The sequence below is a fragment of the Arvicanthis niloticus genome, chromosome 3, assembly GCF_011762505.2.
Source record: "Arvicanthis niloticus isolate mArvNil1 chromosome 3, mArvNil1.pat.X, whole genome shotgun sequence".
NCBI lineage: Eukaryota > Metazoa > Chordata > Mammalia > Rodentia > Muridae > Arvicanthis > Arvicanthis niloticus.
This window is the reverse complement of record NC_047660.1, coordinates 53,833,608-53,854,955: the sequence shown is the minus strand read 5'-3', so window position 1 is coordinate 53,854,955 and position 21,348 is coordinate 53,833,608. Positions and strand designations below refer to the sequence as shown.

At 46.3% G+C, this 21,348-nt stretch overlaps 1 protein-coding gene across 1 annotated transcript in view; it reads right to left on the bottom strand.

The window, feature by feature from the left end:
• Positions 1-6,568: 6,568 nt before the first annotated feature.
• Positions 6,569-21,348, bottom strand: part of Elp3 (elongator acetyltransferase complex subunit 3) — a 58,905-nt gene continuing 44,125 nt past the window's right edge. The window contains exons 14-15 of the mRNA XM_034498327.1: positions 20,932-21,013; positions 6,569-7,725 (exon numbers count right to left, since the gene is read on the bottom strand). Of these exons, the coding sequence (XP_034354218.1) occupies positions 7,649-7,725; positions 20,932-21,013 (159 nt within the window). The 3' untranslated portion in view covers positions 6,569-7,648. The remainder of the gene's footprint in view (positions 7,726-20,931; positions 21,014-21,348) is intronic.

Below are 21,348 nucleotides of genomic sequence, written 5' to 3'. Positions count from 1 at the left end.
GCTGTACTTTTTCTTGCTGTGATCGGTTCTGGTAATACATTATGGAATCTGAGCCTTCGTGGAGCAGGTATGTCATGTGGCTTTATCTGGAGGTGGCTAGCCTTGCTGGTTGCCTCCCAGAGCCTAAGAGGCACAAACATCACCAGAGTCTACAGTGCTGTGACTCCCAGACCTCCTTAGGCTTGGCATGGGTTTAAGCATAAGTTAAAAAGCAGGCCCATTTTCAATGTGATTAACACAGTTCCTTGACTGCTTCAAAGCACACTAATAGATTCTTTTCCGTCTATACGCATGGTTTTGTTTTCAAGCACCTGAGATGCTTGGCGTGGCTTTTATGACTTTGGTAAGCCAACTGTTTCTCAGTAGTTAAGCCTTATAAATCAATATATCGGCATTCTAAATGTGACATAAAATCTCCTTTCCTTAACACCCAGGCATTGTTTACAGATATCAAAATCTCATAGATTTTTTTTTCAATGTAAAAGTCCAATCTGCATTCACATTGACTGTGCATTTTAAATTGGAATCACAGTGGATTTGTAGGAGGGTGGGGCTCAGAACTCCATACCCAAAATACAGTGTTCTGGCAGACTGAGGAAGGCCTCTGAAGTCGTCCTTTCCCAACTAGCCCTCTCTCTACTCAGAAGCAAGTTGTAGACACCAGCATAGCCCTCCAAAGGCAGATCACAGGCACCAGCATGCTTCCTTCCCCAGAGCAAACCTAAGGCCTGTCTCTCCTGCCACTTGAAGACTTTAGTTTTGGCTATAGCCAGGAAGGAGGATCACCACGTGGAGGCCAAGAAGAATCTATAGACAGTCTTTCTGGGGCCATCGTAAGTCTAGCCTGATTACATTTCTACATGGCTGCCCATCTTCCATCAGGTCTAAGTGTGAACACCTTCCTCAGCCTGTGGATCTGTCTGCTCATGCAAGCTGACCTCCTCAGGTGGAGGAAGCACGAGTCTGGCTCCCATGAATGACTATCCAAAATGCCAAATACCATGAACTGCGTTTGTTGGTGGTATCTGTTTGTGAGTATGGGGGTGTACCTGTGTGTGTGTACTATGTGTGAGGTACATGTGGAATCCAGAGGACAACCTTTAGTGCCCTCAGAAGCTGTCTACCTTGCTTAACTCAGTCAGGGTTTCGCTGTGGCCTGCAGCATGCCAGGTAGGCTAGTGTGCTGGCCACCACAGGGGTCCACCTGTCCTCTGTTTCCCACGCTGCTATAGATGCACATCACGCCCACGCCTGGCCTTTCAATGTAGGTTCTGAGGCTTGAACTTGGATCCTTATGCTTGCACGGCAGGTACTTACAGACCGAACCATTTCCCCAGCCTCTGGGGGACACTCTAAGAACCAAATACACAGATGTTCTCTGTGTGTTGTGGCAATTTCTAAGATGCTGGGAATTTTCCTTCATTTATACCAGACTTTCCAGGGCTGAGAACCTCACCTACTGTACAATCCCAGGTGAAGGAAGATTGGAGGTTTCAGCCCCTCTAGTTCCCAGAGAAAGAAATATCTGATTATAGAACAACATGTGTGTCACTACCCATGTCCGACCCGCGGAATAAGGCAACGGCAACTGTGTTCTTCAAGAGGTTTATTCAGCTATCCCTGTACAGCGAGCTTCTTCTCTCTCTCTTCTCTCTCATCTCTCCTCCCCAGCTCCCGCAGCCCCTTATAAGCATTGCCTTAATCCTATCAGCAACTGCCACGAAGTCACTGGTGATTGGCCATTCTCAATGATGCGAGGTGGGGTGATCGGGTAACCACAACTCTCAGCACATACAACTCCATATATGGAGTTGTCTTTTCTCTCAAGCAATGCCTATGCCAAGCGCCACCTTGTAATGGCAAGAGCAGAGCCGCTTCCCACACATGTGTGCTTTCAAATGTTGTTACACATTGTTAAGTAGAATCCAGTATTGGTCATATGGATGCTCTTCACTGGGTAGGTTGAGGGGATGGAATGCAGACAACATGTCACTGCTATTTGAAGAAACTCAGTCCACGCTAGGCTCTTGAGTCCACTCTCTCCCTCATACAGAGACCATCACCTGGTGTGCTCTGGGAGGGAGCAAAGGGAGGAGTGTGTTCAGTTCCTGAAAGTGTCCATCACTGCCCCAGACAACACCTTCAGTCAGTTCTCCGACTAGGCTACCTCCTCAGAGTCTTCTCTGCACCACCTCCTCCCGCCTGCTGCATTCAGCTGTCTTTCTTGGTACAAGTCTTTATGGAGGAGTTTTTCAAAGAACTCATGGCACAGAGTGTACCAAGTGGGGTTTGGGCAGGGGGTATGGGGGCCATCTGGTAGGCCAATGTAAAGTCCAGGCCTACTCCTTTCTAGCCCAGCTGCTAGCCTCAGCCCTTGTTATTGTCAATTCTAAAGGCATCGTGGCTCACAGGGGTGGGTGTTGTCCCCATACCCAACTCCTTAGTGGCGAGTTTTGGGGGTCTCAGGTAAGTTGCTTCCTGTTCTGAATGGCAAGTTCCCATATGTAAGGGAGACAATTCCTGTTGTGCAGACTCAGCTGCCCAACACACCTCCTTAGGCCCCTTCCCCCTCTCATTTTCTCTCAAGTAGACGTGGGTTGGCCAGCAGTTTGCACATCAGGTTGCTCTTCCAGGAGTGGGGGAGGGGGTCCAGGTGACGAGAGCGGGTGTCCTGCTTGCCCAGTGGTGGCTGCTAGTTCTGTCAAGTCTCTCTGGAGCTCAGTTTCCAATCATGCAGACAAGAGAGGGGGTCTTGAGACAGGAGGACAAACGTCTCTTCAGGGCCTTGGCTGGTGTGGAATATGCTTCTATGCGGCACCTTACATCAGGGTGGGAGAGGCAAAGTATGCTCACCTCCGACCTCAATAACAGATGTTCACGCTCCAGCGCCTCCAGCGAACAGGCCGCTTGACATTTTGTATGATGAGATTGTCCGCAATCGAATATACTGCTACCGTGGAATGAAAAAGGCCAGACTCTAGACAGGGCTCCCCTGTAACCTTCACAGGGGTGGCTCATGGGTGGGAAAGCGTGGTGGCAGAGCCACGGGGAGACCAACCAGCCCCATGTTTAGTGTCCAATTCTAGGTATCAGTGAGAATCTGAAGGGTTTAAGATGCGTACGACCTGCTTACATACATCATGGCACCTCATCCCAGCTTGTTCTCTGTTCTGTAACAGAAGGCCTGAGGCTGGGCAATCATGAGCAGCAAAGATCTACGTCAGGGATTCTCAACCCATGGGTCGTGACCCCTTTGGGGGGGTCAAACAACTCTTTCACAGGTATGGCTCAAGACCATCAGAAAACACAGATATTCACATTATGATTCATACCAGCAAAATTGCAGTTATGAAGTAGCAACAAAATAATTTTATGCCGGGGGTGGGGAGCTTCACCACAACTTGAACGTTCTAGCATTAGGAAGGTTGAGAACCGCTGCTCTATATGTGTGCTTCATTGGGGTGGTGGTGGTGGTGGGGTGTAACCCAGGGCCTCAGTTATGTACTCTAGTGCTGAGTCATACTTCCATGCCTAGAGACATCTTATGCTTCTGTAGACTGATATGTCTGAGGTTAAAAGGCTTGCACCTGAGGGGCCTTCTTGCAGGGAGTCCCTGTGGGGGAGGGAACCAACCTGTTTTACCAGGAACCTTTTTGTGCCATAACAAACCCACTCTTGCCACAGAACCTTAACCCATCAGAAAGTCAGCCCATGATACAGTCACCCCTCACAGGGCTCGTATCTCTCAACACTGATGTTCTCAGGACCTTGTTTCCAACAAAAGGCCCTGAGGATAGACACACATGTACACTGCTGGTAGGCAGACCTCTTCCGTGGAGCAAGGCCATCTATTATGAAAAGCCCAGAAAAGTGGGATGGGTCCTGTCAGGGAAATTTCTTAATCTTACCTCAGACTTTCCAAACAGACAAATCTTTCCTCCAACCAAACTGCTGACTGGGACTGTTAACCAGGGAACAAACAACCAGGACCACCCTGATGTGCAACTGAACAAATATGTCTTAGTTTTGGTTTTACTGCTATGAAAAGACACCATGACCAAGGCAACTCTTCTAAATGCATTTAACTGGGGCTGGCTTACAGGTTCAGAGGTTCCATTATCATCAAGGCAGGAACATGGCAACATCCAGGCAGGCATGGTACAGGAGGAGCTAAGAGGTCTAAATCTTGTTCTGAAGGCTACTAAGAAAATGCTGACTTCCAGGCAGCTAGGATGAGGGTCTTAAAGCCCACACCCACAGTGACACACCTATTCCAACAAAGCCACACGTACTCCAACAAGGCCACACCTCCAAATATTGCTACTCCCTGGGCCAAACATGTTCAAACCACCACAAAGTATAATACTTCTTCAAAACAGAGACCTCAGCAGCACACTGCCCCACACTGCATACAGGACCCTTGTTACTGTCCAGTCCTCTGTTCCCTTCAAGGTACTTGGTAAAACTGGGTTTTCTTTCTATCTTGGCTTACAAAGTCAGTTCATTCACAACCACCCATCTTTTCCCCACAACCGAGGTGGCCAGTCCACATCTACTACATAGAAATATGTATGTTCCAACCACAAAAGGCTGTCACACTCCCTAAGGAGCTCCTCAGTGTGACACAGTGGCCAGCTCCACCACAGACACCTGGCTACTTCCCAGGCAGCCCTCAGAATGACAGCTGCATTCTCAAATGTGGCTGTTGCTCCTCTAGTATCCCCTATGGGATCATGTGAACGAAAGAGAGAGCACATCTGGACGGCAGAGGACTTCATCAGTGCCTGGATGCTGGATGCACATGTAGAAATTATCTTTGTGACAGTTGGAGAACTTCCAGTAAAACATTGGAATCTAGTGTCACCAATGTGGACCTGACAGTGTTCCTTGCTAGATATTAGCAATGCCAGCTGTTTTTCTTTGTGCCTGGTCACACAGGTGTGGGTCTAAGAGGTTGGTGAGCTCATCTGATCCTTGTAAGCACCACTGGAGGGAGGCAAGCTACTCACTGTGGTGGTTTTCCAGCCCAAGGCACCCATGGGGCTTCATCAGTGTAGTGACTGACCTCAGGACGCCTGGCTGCTCTGACAGGCAGGATCTCATCTTACGCCCATGGCGTCCTGTGGCAATGGCTGCTTATTTCATGTTACACAGGCAAACCGAAGCTCAAAAAGTGCAGAAGACTTGCCCTGAGTTGTGCAAAGTCTCATTTCCAGACCTGTCCAGCTCCTCCTCCTAGCAGCAACTTGGGCTCTCTGTGAGTCAATGACATTTGTGTTTCTTATTGGGTAATAATCTTAAAAAAAAAAAAAATACCCTGAACACCTTTGATTAAAATGCATTTTAAAGTACATTTTGCTCAGTAGGGGATGGGAAATAGAAAAGGGATTCACTTTTTTTTCCAAATTAAAGAAACAATGAGCTTGTGACAATGAGCTTCAATGTGTTTCTCTCCAGGCAATTTCAGTATGCTTTTGGTACAGCTTGGTTTTTAAAAAGTATGTGAGCATGTGTGCTGTGCAGTGTGTGCATGCCATGCACATGTGTGGAGGTCAAAGGACAACTTGGAGGAATTGTTTCTCACCTTCTGCTTTGTTGAGATAGGGTCTCTGGTTTCATCTGGGCTGTGTATGCCAGGCTGGCTAACCTGAGCTTCTGGGTGATTCCCAATGCATATGTTTTACCCTCTGAGCTATCTCCCTAGTCCACAACTTGATTCGAACCCAACGTTGAAGCCAGGAGAGCCACCTGAATATGCTCGAGCCATTGGCAAGCTGTCCAGTACAGATGAGAAACAAGTCACAGATTGGGCAGGCCTGCACCAAGGTGGCAGCAACAAGCTAGCTCATCTTCCTCAGGAGGTGGCCTTGGTCTCTGAAAGTCACAGTGGCAACTGTGCCAAGTGCTACATAGGCCTGGAGGTCACAAGCGAAGCTGGGTCAGGAGCTGTGACACCTGGTGAAGCTCAGCACCTTCTGTGGACTTGTGCCACGGTGGGCTAAGGGAAAGCTGGGAAGGGGAACCTTGGACTGTGGGTCCGAGAGTCCAGGCTGGGCACTGATGTCACAAAAAGGGAAGGGTGGGGCCAATGGCAGTCTTGTTTTAAACTCTTGCTCTAAGAATTTAAAAAATGGCCACCTTAAAAAACAAGCATTGTACATGCTTGCTTTCTGATGGCTTGTGTGTTTTGATTCACTTGGGTGAGATGATTCATTCTCTGGGTGAGAGATAAGCAAGGGAGACCCAGGCCTCTGTTGGCCCAGCAGGCACCAACTCCAGTAACGAGAGTGAAGGCTGGGGTGCGTGCTTTGTCAGCTTCATACTTTTAGATTTGATGGGGAAATACATAACTAAGAAATAGCTGGATTCCCTGAACTACACTCTTGGCAGTGGCTGGAGTGCCCAGTGAGCCCTCCAGAGCCGCTGCTACTTGCCTTCAGCAGCGTGATGGGATAGGAAATGGCACCCGGGGAGACAGCCAGTGTCACAGGCCGGGGAGCGAATAAAATTCCTGACAAATGCCATCACATTTACAGGACGAGGGAAAAAAAGCACCACACAACGACTCTTCTTTTACGCTAAACACTTTATTTTTCAGACTTTTAGAGAACAGCTTTCACTAAACACTGCTGGAAAGGCCAGATGCCCAGGTTAGGCAGGCTGACTCTCAGAGCCTGGCCTCCTCAGTGGACAAGATGGATGGTGAAGAAGCGTCTGGAAAGCCATGCCCTCCATGCAGGTCAGACAGGCCTGCTTTCACACACCAGCCTAAGTCCTACCTTCTTCATGCAGAACCATCAACACCGCCTACCTTATAGAATTAACATGCAGAGACGCTTCTGAGGATGGACTAGTCCTGACCAGGGGCATGAGGCTCTAGCTATGCATTCTGGACCATGTCTGCTCAGGACACATGAACTGGCTGACACAAGCTAGCCCAGCATGCTGAAGGCAGCAGGTGTCAGGGGTATGGACATAGAGACTTTCACAGACGTGAGACAAAGGAAAGGCTTCTGATACGGCCCGGGTCACGGCAGGCTTCTGACAGGATGGGCTGGAGACGGCTGGCGTCAAGCTTAGTAACACAACCCACCACCTCAGCTCTTCTTTCCCCAAACACAGCACATTTCAAGACACAGCAGAGTCACTCAAGACTGGAGATTTCCAGTGCAAAGCTCCTTTTCTAAATTCTAGGGAAAATGTGCATGTAGTGGAGGGGAGAGAGCCATGTCTGACAGCTTGTCTGCGCTGCAGTCCGGCTTTTGTCTTTGAATATATAAATAATCTTCTCCCGAGGCTGCCCCTCGGATGACAATCACAAGTAATGGTGGCTGAAGGAGTTGATTTGCTCTGGTCACAGCGCAGGAGCCAAAATGGGTCACCTGCAGCCTTCATGCAGAATTTAGAAACTGGAAAAATCATTTAAGCCTCAAAACCAGAAGTGGCTCCACGGGCACATAAAGAGGTGGGTTTGGCCTCTGTCACAGGGGTCAGAATTGTGAGCAGCAGCCGCCACAGTGGGGAGGGCAGGGTACTGTACAGGAGTGTGCAGGCCGTTTACCTCCTCAGCCTCTGCTGGGGATTCAGGAGACCGCACTTGAATCTTCTGTCAGAGAGGACACTGCGCGAAGGTAGACTGCTGTGGCCATTATTTTAGCAACTTCACCATGTACGGGCCTTGTAATCTGTAGCCAATCTTTCGGTAGTAATTTCTTGTGCCGACCCCTGCAGGAGAAACAAAGTACCAGAGTTCTAGTCAGCCCAGTTTTAGCAGCCCTCAGTAGTCAGCCATGAGCCCCTCAGCCTCAGCCCTTTCTCTTATTCAGATTGCACTACTGTTCAAACCGAATCCCATATAGAGACGTGGCCCATTTCTGTTATGCTGGTTTCTATGACAGACTCGGCTGTGGAGAAATGCCCTTCCCTGACAGCTATCACAGGGCCGGGGCAGCACACTCATGTAGGCACAACAGATGACCAATGCTGTTAGCACTGCGGTAGGGAACAGAGGACAAGAGGAGATTTCACATCCAAGAGGCCTGGATTCCAAACGGTTTTCTGGAGGTGAATGAGAGGACAGATGGAAAATGGATCTCCACACACTTGTAAAGCAACACAAGGCTGCTGTTTGAGGTGCTGGGGGGACATGAGGGGTCGCAGGAGAAAGCTGTTTTTCATTAGATGTCACCAGGGAAGTGGGTTGATGGAGTGGCCCTGGCTCACAGGAACACATGGTTTGTGAAGAGAAAGATTTGGTGGGAAAAAGTCCACCAAACATCTCTCGAGTTCTCCGTGGATGCCAGCTTGGTATCCTTCAGCTCAACTCAGTCCTGGCACTGAGAGTTACTACACAACGCAGGGTAAGGACTCAGCCCCACAAGGCTGTCTCAACCTCGGACATCAGTTGTACACACGCCATCTTCAACCCAAACACTCAGGAACACTGTCTGTTTCTACCCACTTCAGACTGTTTTAAGCATTTTGACAGATGGACAGATAGACGCAGCCCAGTAGGACTGACTCTAACCAGGGCCCACACTGCCTTACACATTTCTATTAGTTGTTGTTATTATCACAACTTCTGTCTGACACGGACAGGTGCAGTATAAGATGATGAACATATGGATAACGGGCACGAACAACAGCTCAGACTCAGCGAGAACAGGAAGGCTCAGACTTCAGAGGGACAATTTCCCCCCAAGTTCTAGATTGTACACATAGTCCAAGAACTAGCAGATATCCACCTTAGTGAAAAGAGAAATGCTATGTCCAACAAGTGACATAGTAGCCTAACACTCCAAGATAAGAGAGAAGTCAAGTATCTATCAACTATAGGTGGATAGATTCACAAAGGAATATAACACAGCAGTGAAAAAGCAACTATGGTCTATGTATCCACATGGAGACATTTCTCTCACAACTGTGCAGATGGAGCCAGATCTAAAATATTCCATTCACACAAAATTTAGGCATAGGAGAGACTCCAAAATTTGGTCAGATAATGGTTACATTTAAAAGATGATAAGGGCCCCACCCCCGGTGCTGAGAATGCTGTTACTGATCTAGGCAGTGGTTAATGAAGCCACCTTCTTGGCACCTCATTTCACTACACATGTTACACTTCATTACAAAACATCAGGGGCACAGCCATTTAATACATAAAGTGTCTCAAGAGTTCAAACTGTCTGAAGGATTCAGGAAACTAAGACAGAGTGGGTCCAGAGAGGAGGCAGCTAAGAAGCCAGGGCCAGGACAACCCAGTGTGTTCCAGGTACAGACATGGACACCTGCGCCTAGTTCCTTCTAGAACACTGCTCACCAGAAACTGAGCAGCAAACTCTGTGCCTGACTCACTCTCACTGGACAAAAGACCTTTTTACAGGTGGCACTACTCTTGGTGAAAGCCAGAACAGGTAAGACCTATACTGAATGGCAGTGTTCTTCCTTGTGATCCATGTGCGTGGGTGAGGACAAGAAGAGATAATCCCACCTGCCAAGCCATCAGAAAGAAATCTGAATTCAGAGCCTAGGTAGGCCCTAAAGACGGAATTCATAATACAAAGTCTCATATCCCAACACTTTGGCTTTAACCCGTCTATATGGTCCTTATATTAAAGGACAGAACTGGCCAGTCAGGCTAACCCTACTGACCTGCCATTCTGCCTACCAGCCACCCCTCTGCAGCCCTTCCTCACTTGCCCTCCAGTCCCAGCTTAGGTACTGGAGACCCTGAGGCTTTCTTTCCTCTAGGCAGAGGCTACCCCTAGTTATCAGGATTACCACCTCTCCCCACTGGCTAGAAGGACAGACTTTAATCACAGTCACATTGTTTCAGTACTGAATGCGCTATTCCACTGTCTCTGCCTCCCCTCCTGGAGTGCCAGGTCTTTAAGGCAATGGCTTCGGTCACTGGGGTTATTACAGGGACTAGCATATAATCAGGATGTAGTAAATGTCTGGGGACCTATTATACACTCATTATTTTCATGTTGTACACACACAGAGCAGTGTGCTACTGTAGGACACACTGTAGAAAACGAGAACTGGGTTGGCGCTGTGAGGCAGAGTGTGGGAGACAACACACAGGTGAGAGACTACACAGATGGTGGGAAGGGCAACTCTGGAACCGTATAGACCCCTACTCTGCTGGCTGGAAGGAGCCATTTCCCATGGACTTATTTACCATGTAAGGGTCTCAAGCATCCAGAAGTGGAGGCACAAGTCTACTGACCCCGTAAGCAATCATGTAGCTCCCACAGTGGCTGATTCACCCTGAGGCTTGGCTCCTGTCTGCTTGGGGGTATCCCAAATGACCCACTAGATTTACTGACGTTCAGGCCCAGACACACATAATTCTGCTTGTTTGTATGTTCCCCATCAAAGCAAGATGGTGGCCTAGTTTTAAGATCTGCAGCTAGGCAGTGTTTTCATATCTAGATAAGCCTGGATAACCAGGAAGGTGAGTGATGGGGAGAGCTGTGAGTTCCTAGGTGTGTGGTTAAGACATGGGCTTTCCTGGAGCTCACAGGAGCCACTTCTCAGCAAGGATTCCATGTGAGCCTCTTGCTCCTGGGGACTCTACTCCTTCATATAGAACTTGAGATTCCCAGCCTGGATTGGGTTCTTGAGATCAGGTTGGGAGAAGCGCTGGCTACATTGGAACCATCTCTGGTCAGCTTGGCTTTGTTCTGAAACAAACACAGCAGCCCCAGACAGCTCATGGGACTCTGAGAGGCTTCGAGTTCTATGGAGAGCCTAGCTTCTGTCTGGTACAAACTCCATCTTCCCCCTGCATTTCTTCTGTATCCTGATTCCTGCAGTTAAGACATGACCATTTCTCCAATCTGAAAGACAAACGGGCACAGTACTGTGCCTGCTCTTGGCCAGCTGGAAAGAGAATGTGGTGTCACCTGGCTGGGTGAAGGCCCTATCTGCCTCCCTTCGGCCTTTGTGGGGCTCCATCTCAGGCAAAGTCCTCTGTCATGGTAACTTTCCTTGTGTTAGTCAGCCAGGAGAAAGCAATTACCCTCTGAAGCTGACGTCAGTAGCCTCTGAACTGTGCTGACGTGCTAGGCTGTCTTGGTCCCAGATCAGCCTGACTGTTGCTGCCTCTCCCCTGCAGAGGAAACACACAGCTGTGCAAGTAGGAGCTCTCCACTGTATCGCTCCTGTGGGCTGCTGCTAAATCCTCAGGCTGGGAATGAGCAGGACGCAAGTGCTCTCAGCTGTGGTCATTGCGGTGCTCCCTGTAGAGTCCCCAGTTATCAGAATAGTAACAAAGGTGGGGAGGGATACAGCCTGAAGTCTAGCTTTGTTTATCTTCAGAGTTACTTAGTCCACCATCAGAACTTAGTCATGTCACGAGGACCTTATTTTTATTGTAGGCAGAGTAAAACTTTTTATGTTCACTACTTTGCCAGCTATGGCAATGCCAAAATGAGGGAAGAGAAAAAGGAACACCACAAACTGTCTATGGCCAATGTCGCTCTAGTAACCAGCGCCGTGTTATCCCCTTGGCTTCCATTGCTGCCCTACATCTTTTGGGAGAAGAAAAATACATTTGCACAGACCGAACTGTATACACTACAAGCGGCTATTAAAATGGCTTCAGTAGTCTTCTTTCAAAGGAATATTGGCCCAGGCAAAGTGGAAATTAAAGGGAAAGGGTGTGACTTGTTCCATAAGATAAGGATGCACTCAGCATGCAGTGGGGAAGCCCCTGTCCCCAGATGATCTCCAATTCTGGTTGCCAAGGGCCACCAGCCTCCTAGGGCACCTGCAACTTGGAAATCAGCAGTGACTGCATTTTAAATCCCTTTTCTTTGCTGAATGTGCTTAGTCTCCAAGTCCCTGATGTAGAGAGAAGCCCCCTGCTTTCTGATCCACTCTCCCTGGCTAGGTGTGATACCACCTAGCTTAAGACATAGTTGTCTGCTCTAAGAAAGAACTCAAGACTCCTTGCTAAATGCCCCAACCACTACCTATAGGAGGTTAATTACAAATTGCATGAGGTCTGGGGAATGGTGTGTGTGTGTCTGTATGTGTGTACACACAGACACTCGCAAACACGTGTATAATGATTAAAACAGTTAACCAAGACACAAATGGCACAAATGCACTTTTTTGAGTTCTACACTACTGACAGATGGGAAGCTGCTTCAGAGGGTGAAGCACATGCAAGGGTTACAAGAGCGCCATGGGTTCCGATGCTCAGCAACCATGTTAAAGGCTGGGCACGTGTGTTGGGATGGAGAAGGGCTAGACTGGCTGGCAGCCTGGCTCTAGTTCAGTGATAGATCTTGCCTCAAAGGGATGATGTCCTCCTCTGGCCACTGTTCTCATGTATATGAACACCCACTGCCTACACAACAGTTCTCTTTCTTTGGAGGGAGGGAGCAGGCAATGGAGGAGTCCTGTTGGTGTGATGCCTCAACTCACTGGAAGACATCTTTTTGTTTCTAAGGGGATCAATTACACAGCTGAGAACACTGAAGTAACTATACTTTTCCTTTGAAAATCAAGATAAATCAAGAGCTAGAAACTCTTGTGACTTTAATTCCATCGAGAGAAGAAGAGTGTGACAGCCAGGAGCTGTGACGGGGGGCCAGCAGGGGTTCTCTTTTGCATGCAGCTCCTCTTCATCTGCAAGGGGTCTTATGCAGCTCCCTCACCCAGATGCTCAAGCAGGACTTCATCCCCAGAGCAACAGCGTAAGAGTGAGGCAATCAGGAGGTTATTACGTTATGGGGTAGAAATCCCAGAAATGGAACTTGGGTCCTTACAGAGGACACAGGAAGCCTGTTTGTCTTTTTGCCCTTCAGCAATGTGAAGACACAGAGGTGTCCCCCTCAGATGACTACATAAGACACCAAGCATGCTGCTGCTGTGGATCCTCTGTTATCAATAATCTTGGTCCTAGACTTTGCACTTCCAGAACTGCAGTAAGTAATCCTCTCCTGCTCCTAAGAGTATCTGTCACAGCAGCCTGACAGACTGAGACACACAGGCAAGGCCACACAACTCACAGTCCCATAAGAACAGGCTTCCCTCTCTATCTGGTACAGTTAATAGCCAAGCTTTTTAAAATGAAATTTAAAAGGGGTCAGTTTCAATTACATGAACGTTACTCCAACTGGAAAGTCGATCAATCAACCCTTCACATGGATGAAAACACAAACGGACCCAGGCTGGGATTCCAACTGGAAAAAGACATAGGACAGAAGTGTAACTAACGAGAAGAAGAAAAAATGCTGGGACCTCAAATGACGTGTGCTCACACGGCACAGCCGGGTAGTCTTCAAGCAAAGAACACTTTTGTACATGATCCAGACATTCTCAAGCTGACAAGGAAAGGACTGGAAACCTGGAGGTGCATTCTGCTCACTGACATTCCCTTTCTCGGGGTACACGGCTGCCCTTTATCATTAGCAAGGCGAACTGGACTGAAGGAAACTTGAGCCCACATCACCACACCCCACAGCCAAACTTGAAACAACAGAGACAAAACATGCTGATCTTTCCCTTAAAGCTGAAATCAGAGTTTTGAAAAATAGATATAAAAGTCTGAGGTGATGATTTATGTCACTTAATAAAAAAAAGTGAAACAGACAAATTAAAAGAAACTATTTTAATTACTTTTGGTTCAATCAGTCACTTATTGCTGGAGTGTTAACACAGGGAAATATAGTCATTAGTTTTATTCATTTACTATTGCATCTCACTGACTCACGAGGATGGCAATATTTCACTCAAAATCACACTGACATGGAAGAAGAGGAAGGCTTTTATTCTCAACATCTAAAAAAGAATCAGTTAACTCAATGACCTGAAAGCTTTCAGACAATCTTTCTCCTGTTCTGAGAGAGGAGAAGGAGAGAGAGAGGGAAGGAGGGGAGGCAAGATATATATATATATATATATATATATATATATATATATATATATATAGAGAGAGAGAGAGAGAGATATTACAAAACTGGTAAAGATTAGCCACATAGAACTGAGCTCCTAGGCTGCTAGCTATGGCAAGTCATTAATATCCTCTTCTCAACTGGAAAGAGGGTACCTGCAGCCTAATTGTCCTCTGCACATTGCAAGGGCTCTGTGAAGACCACACAGTAAAAGAACAAAGAGCCAAAGCAGGTAACTTAGAAGTTCTATGTGGATTTCCCACAGACTGTCCTCTCCCACAGTGATGTCTGTGAGGGTGATACTGTAAGCATCTTACAGGCTTTTATTATTATTATTTTTAAATTTTTTTACTTATTCACTTTACATCCTGTTCACTGCCACCCTTCCTAGTCACTCCTCCTACAATCCTTCCTACATCCCCTTCTCCCTTTCCTCTCATTGGGTGGGGGCCTCCCTGGGTATCCCCCAGTACTTTCAACAATGGAGGACTCTTTAGTGTCAGAACCAAGGTGCTCATGTTGACAGTCCTGTCCAGGACACCCAGGCTCTGAAGCCATTCCAGTTAAAGCCTGTCACAGCACAGACCAGAGAAAAACCATCTCTCTGTCCTGCTGAAGTTCTCACAAAGCATCATGAAGCAAATAATTTATTTCTGTTTTAAACCACTAGATTTGAAGCAAGGGGAAGGCTGTGTTGGTCAAATAATTGAAACCAGTAACTTGTATATGAGTCACCGGAAGAAGGAATGGCCCTCACAGGTACAGATCTAAGGCTCTGGATTGGTATGTCAAACATTCCTAAGGTGGTATGCAGCTACACAATCATTTCAAAGCTCAGGGAGGCAGAATGGGGTGGGCATAAACAAACTATCCCATAGCTACCACCTTAAATCCTAAAACCCAACTCTCCTCTCAGAGAGGAGCACATCTGTCAGAGTCTAGAGCTCAGGCCAGAATGCCACAAGTGTGAAAATGTGCTCTGTGATGTGTTGGAAGCAGAAATCCTTCAACTGAAGGCTCTGAGAACTCTTGGCCTGGAGAACTGCAGCAATATTTAGCGATATCTATTCACCGTTAGGAGAATACTCCTGCCTGTAATAAGTAAAATAGTAAGGCCTTATTAAATTAAATGAGTTAAGACGTCAAATGTTTATAGAGAAAAACCCAATAGTCTTCCTACGAGAGTTGATGAAGAGTTAAGATTGCAATAAAGCATTTTAAAAAAACAAAACAAAACAAAGTAAGGCAGTCTCTTAGATGGCTTGCTTCCCTAGCAAGAAGCCTGAGAAGCACTCAGCTACAATAAAGGCAGGCACCCAGTGACCTCAAAGCTCCCAGACCTTTTAGGGATATTAGCAGAGACCACACGGTATGGCCCATTCTTTATTCTAAGCTGAAAATATATAACCATCACTGACAAAATCCACAAACCATGAGGTACAGGACTGGGGAGAAGCCTACAGTATGGCCATGAGCAAGGCTCACCTTTGGATGGTGAAGCAGACATTTCTCAAACACAAGAAGGTTAAAAGGTAAATGCCAAAGTGGGTCTTCCACTGCTGACAGGCCATACAACCAGTGCTATTGCTTCTGCTGAGGAAATGGCCCCAAGATCCAAATGGTAGCCTACTGAGAAACACTGCAACCATGAGCACTAAGAACGGTCATGTGATGCTTACTGTGGGATGGCCTAATACAAAATGCTGCAAACTGGTGTTTCATTCATCTACAATAAACTGGTACCTGATTCAGCTATAAGGGACACGTGCCAAACCAGGAAATAAACACTCCCGAGATGAGCTAGGCAATAATGCCTCCACAGCTGAGCTACAAAAGACATCAATTAGAAAACATGCAGTCAACTTGTTATCTAGCTGAATAGCATTCTATCCCAGTCTGAGTAATAATCATGCTGAATTTAATAGAGGACTTGTAATGGTACAAGATTTTATGCTGTATCTATTGTCTTTAAAATCAAGATGATAGTAATAAGAACAATCCCATTGAAGCACACATCACAAAAGCAACATGTATGATCACTGTTAGAATACCAAAGTGGAAGACAGAAGGTAGTCAGAAAACGTGCATTTAATTAGGAGATGCTGAGGAGCAATTTACTTATAAGAAAATTATATGAAAGGTGAAGGAGAGAGCACAAAAGAGGAAACCCTTTCTCTTCCTTTCTGCTAAAGCCTGTATTAACACAAATGCACATGTGGCACAAACTGGTTTGCATTTGGCAGGCTTCCTGACCCATTAGCAAATAGTCCGCCATAATACAGAGAAGCTCTTCTGGGGACTCTGGTAGGATTATGAGTCCATTATCAGGCAGAACTGACTACAAATAGACCCTGCTTTTCAACTAGATTATAATGCAAAGAATAAAATAACCTTCACATAAATGAAGGGAGCTGTGTAGGAGCTTGGGATACAGGTGATGTTTCTCAGGTCCAAAAGGTAAATCTCAGCTGGTCAAAGCCTAAGAAACAACTGCTATTTTCTGCCTACACAGGGCATTATTAATCACGGGTTCTGGGGTACAAGACTATTAATTTCTGTCCTAGGAAACCATACTGGATTATATAAGGCACAGACACATTGATTTTTGACTACTAGGGACTGTAGCCACAGCTTTAGGGCACACGGTTTTGAGTAACATGATTAAGAATGACCTCATATCCATACTGCCTGTTTTACTCACCCTGTGTTTTAAATTTTCCCCTTCCCTCATCACTGGCATTGTAACAGATTTAAACAGAATGGCTATCAGGCTCTGGCTTGGACGATTCTGACATCATCCCCTCAGACCTTTTCTCCTCTCTCACCATCACTGTGTGATCTATCAAGCTTGTAAAGCTCTTGGCCAATGGCCATATTAATTTTCTACTTGAAAGATCACAAATAGAATACTGCTTATGACGAAGCTAGTCAGGGAGCTTGGGGAATAGCTGTCTATCTTACTGCATAGCAATTAGCTTGGCAAACTGAAACAGTAACATGATTAAATCTGATACCTAGCCAAAACTGCCAGAGTCGGGGGAAAATCCCTCATTCTGTTGAAGGTGTTAAGTGGCTTTTTAAAACAGTGGCTAGTGGACATTGTGACATCAGAATTCTGGTTTCCATGGTGATTATTAGTGATGGCATTTTAAAGATTTAAAGTTAGCTTCCACAGTAGAAGTCCTTGCACCTTACAGTATGAAGGAATGAGACAACGTTAGAAAGACAGACTGCTGATCACCATGTAGGCAAACACCACATTTTAAAAGGAAATACAATTTGTTCATCCTACGTAGCTGTGCACCCACAGAAACTGTTCAGGTAAACCACTAAGACGGTAAAGCCCTCAAACATAGTTGGGACTAACTGCTTTGTAATTCAGCAGCAGCTAACAGCTACTTCCTACCTACACATTATTTTATAAACTAGCTGGTTTTAGAACACTGATTTGCCCATTTTTGTATACAGAAAGAAGCAATTAATCCTTGTGGAGAGGAGGCCTGGATCTAAGGCTTAGACTCCCTTGGCACTCATCCTCCCTTGCAGATGGGGTCAGTAGTGGAGACCCAGTTTCCTGCCCATCTGAACATTCATTCCCAGAAGGCAGCTCAACATCACGCCTCTTCTTGAGATAAGAGTCTCACTATGTAGCCTATATAGGCCTTGAACTCACAGCAATCCTCCTGGTTCAGGCTCCCAAGAATTGAGATTATATTTTTATTGTTTCCCTCAACATACCTAGTGATTTTGATGGCAATGAAACTGAATATTTAATTTTTGCTTTTAAATAATTTTCATAGTTAAAGATGACAGTTAACTTTCAAAAAGTTTACTAAGCCAATTATATACTTTAAAAAGTGAGTGACCTTGACTGCCTCTTAGTAAGTACTTCACCTGCCTGACTGCTTAAAACAGTTTTAGTTTTTCTCCTCCAGCTAGAGCTGTAGGCTGGTTCAACAAGCACATGTGTATACTTTTCAATAAATACATGGAGGTAACAGATGAAAGCAATGTTTTTAAATAGGGAAAATGAGAATATACAGAACCTCTCTGACCTATGGTGAAGTCAATAATACTGTCTAGAGGTAGAGCCCCAGATCATAAATCTAAGTAGCAGGGAACCTGCTGCCAGGATGAGGAGAAGTCAGAATGAATCAGAGCAGAATTTTCGAAGTCCTACATAAATGCATTTCTCTTACAGCCAGGTCAACAAAATGATAAATGGTCCTGTCTCTCCTCTCCTCATGCATCATGCCAAGACAGAAAGCCATGCTGCCACTGAATGTGACTTAGAAAAAAAGCCACAACTCATAGAGCACAGAGTTATGAGCTGAGAACAACGTCAGAGCAACTGCCTATGAAAACTTTAGTATCACCAATTTCATCATCAGATACCTTGCTGAGAACGAAAATGGAAGAAATTATTGAAGAAATTCAAGGATCACCCCCCCCCCCCCCACACACACACACAAGCAGCAGCAGCAGCAGCAGATTTAGAAAATCTAAAGGCAAGGTGAACAAATGGAAGGAGAAAGTGACATCAACAACACAGCATAATAACAAACACTTGCTATCCCCCTAAGTTCTGAGCAACAGATTTCTCAGACCAGGGATACAGGACTAAGAGAAAGAAGATGCACCTGCCACATAGCAAATGCATTCCGTGTTTCCTTATGAAGGCAGGTTGGTCAGGGCCAAGGAGGAAGTTAAGAAATCTATATGTAGCTTTCCTTACAACAATGGTGAGGCTTCCAGACCAGAAGGCAGGAAACAATGCTCACCAACTTTTCTCCCAAAGAACTCACTGTGGTTCCAAGAAGCCCTTTCTGGGCTGTTCCTATAGAAACCCATTTTAGCTGGAGAACCCTCTGCAGGGTGCCAGGGAGGAGACACAGCATTGCACCTGAAAGGTTCTCTTGCCTGCTTCTCTAAGTAAGTCACTTCTTGTTATTTTAGAAATTCACCATGCAGATGACATGAAATTGAGCTATCATTTAGATTATGATAAAAAGCTGGTGAGGATAGAAGCTGACTCCCACTCAGAAAAACACCCTGCTCAGAAAAAAACAGACTGAGGCTCTTATGTGCAATTAGATTTGACCTCAGGCAAGTCAGGGGCCTCGGGTGGATACTTCTGAGGGAAAGCGGATGTCAGGAAGGCAGTGATGGAAAATGGAAAGCTGATTAGGCGCTCAAAGACACTAGAAAGGCACGTGACTCAATGCCATCTGGGGGTGTGGGCTATGGGCCTGAGAGTTACAACCTTAATGGCTGGGAAGAAAAGATGGCATCTGGAGAATACCACAGTCTAGCTTCTCGCATATGGTCTGAGGGCAACCAGAGGCAGCACACCAGCTGCCTAGCAACTGTGGGCTCTCCAGCCAACTAGACCTGAAGAGCCAGACTGTGCTAAACTGATTTTAGCAGGCTCTGTGGGTGATCCCCAGGCACAATCATCAGCCCCACCCAGATGTACAGGCAGAAGGCATTCCAAGCAGGCTGCCCTTTCCTGGTCCTTCTGGCCCACTACAGGGTAAGCTGGAAGAGGGAAACACTTCCTCATTGCTCATCAGGGCCGGCCACATAGTCTCAGTCAGGCACTTTGTTATGCGATTAAAGTTACTGAGAAAAATAAGAGAAGCTAGACATGCTAAGAAATACATGATCAGTCTGGGTAACATCAAGCACCCAAGCCAGACTAAGTGAGTAAGTGAGCTGTGTGACTGGATCTCTGAAGTGGTAATCATGAAGACCTGGTGACCAGTATTGATTTACTGACTGGCAACTTCTTATTGATTTAAAAAACAAAACAAAACAAAACAAAAAACAAAAACCCTCATTTCAGCTTTAATTTTCAGAAAAAAAAATATTTTTTTTAGGTCACAGGTAAGCTTTTGGGATGTGGTAGCCAAATAAGAAAACAAAATAAATTCTGAGGTCAACTATACCTTAAAGCTTGCCTCCATGTTCTGCCATCTTAGGTTCCCTATAGTAATTAGTAATTTTTCCTATAGGGATAGCACACTGAAGAATGTGAATAAAAATGTGGCATGTCAGTTCTTGCTTCCCCCAAATCTCCCTTTTATGTTTCTTCCCCCAACCACTAGAAACCCTTGGTTAGCATGGGGGAAGCTACTATGGGAGTCAGAAAACACAAGGCTGAGTAGTTGGCTCAGCAAAAGCTGGAGGAATTGAGAACACTGCAGGATCAGGAAGGGCTCAGATCTGTTCCCCCCACCCACACACTATTCTCCCGCTCTCCCTCTGTGACTCCTCTGAGAGAGGCTACCAGCCCATGCTGGAGGGAAGACCATCCTTACCTCTAATGATGGACTAACCAAGATGAACTAACAGGCCTGCTAAGTCTCCCCTCTTTATTACTCTTGGCCCACACTTGTCCCCCTAGTGTATTTTTCCATGTCTTTCCACTCTTAGTTCTAAAACACTCGGGTTTACATGCATCTCGCAGTCTTCATTTCTTCATGAACGCTCCTGAGTCTTACTCACTTTATATTAATTTATATTAATCTTCCTTCTGCAAATTTGGTTTTGCCTATTTAATTTTTGGATCTACTGCAGGTCCCTAAGCGGGCGGAGGAAACCTTCCTCCCGGCCTGGCCCACATGAAGATGCTGACACTCAGGAACAACGGCAAGAGCAGCAGCACGAACTACATCCTGTCTGCAATCATCCTGAGCTGGCAGCTCAGTCTCCACCACTCACATGTCCTCACACAGCAGCTGGCACAAAGCACAAGACCCACTGGCCACAATGACCCCAGGTCAGACAAGCGAAGAATGCTCATGGTCGCTGGCCTGCTGCTCTGAGGAACAGAGTGCTTCTAGAGGCACTCACCCAGCGAACTGCTCTCTGACCTGTCCTGTCCCGACAGTTTGAACATAACCTCTCACTCATCAGCCTGGACCAATTCGAACACAGTAATCATGGAGAGGCAAGAGATCGAATCTCAGTGTGGTGCCCAGTGTGAACAGATGAGTCAGCCACCCATCTCTCCAGTCACCTGATATGACTGCGATTTTCCCAGATCCATGCTCTTCCAGAGCGATTCTTTCCGCTTCTTCCATCAGCAGCATGCCGAACCCCTAGAAGGAGCACAGAGGAGTTCATGATAGAAGAGAAGGGACCCCATTGAGAAAGGTCCACAAAACACCCTTTAAAAAGTGATAAAGATCTACTGATGAGTCAGGAAGAGTGCGTGGATCCCGCCCAGAGCACACTCCTGACTTAGTAAAAAGTCGGCACTCCATCGAGAGCCAGCGTGGCATTCAGGGTAACATGCCTAAGGTCTAGGCAGCCCTAGCCGACAGGAGTCTTGGGTAACAAGTCTTATTTATTTGACTCACCTTCCACTTTTGAAAGGGTTTGGAATGTGGCAAAATTGTTGTAGCATCCCATTTGGTGTTTACCCTAAACCTAT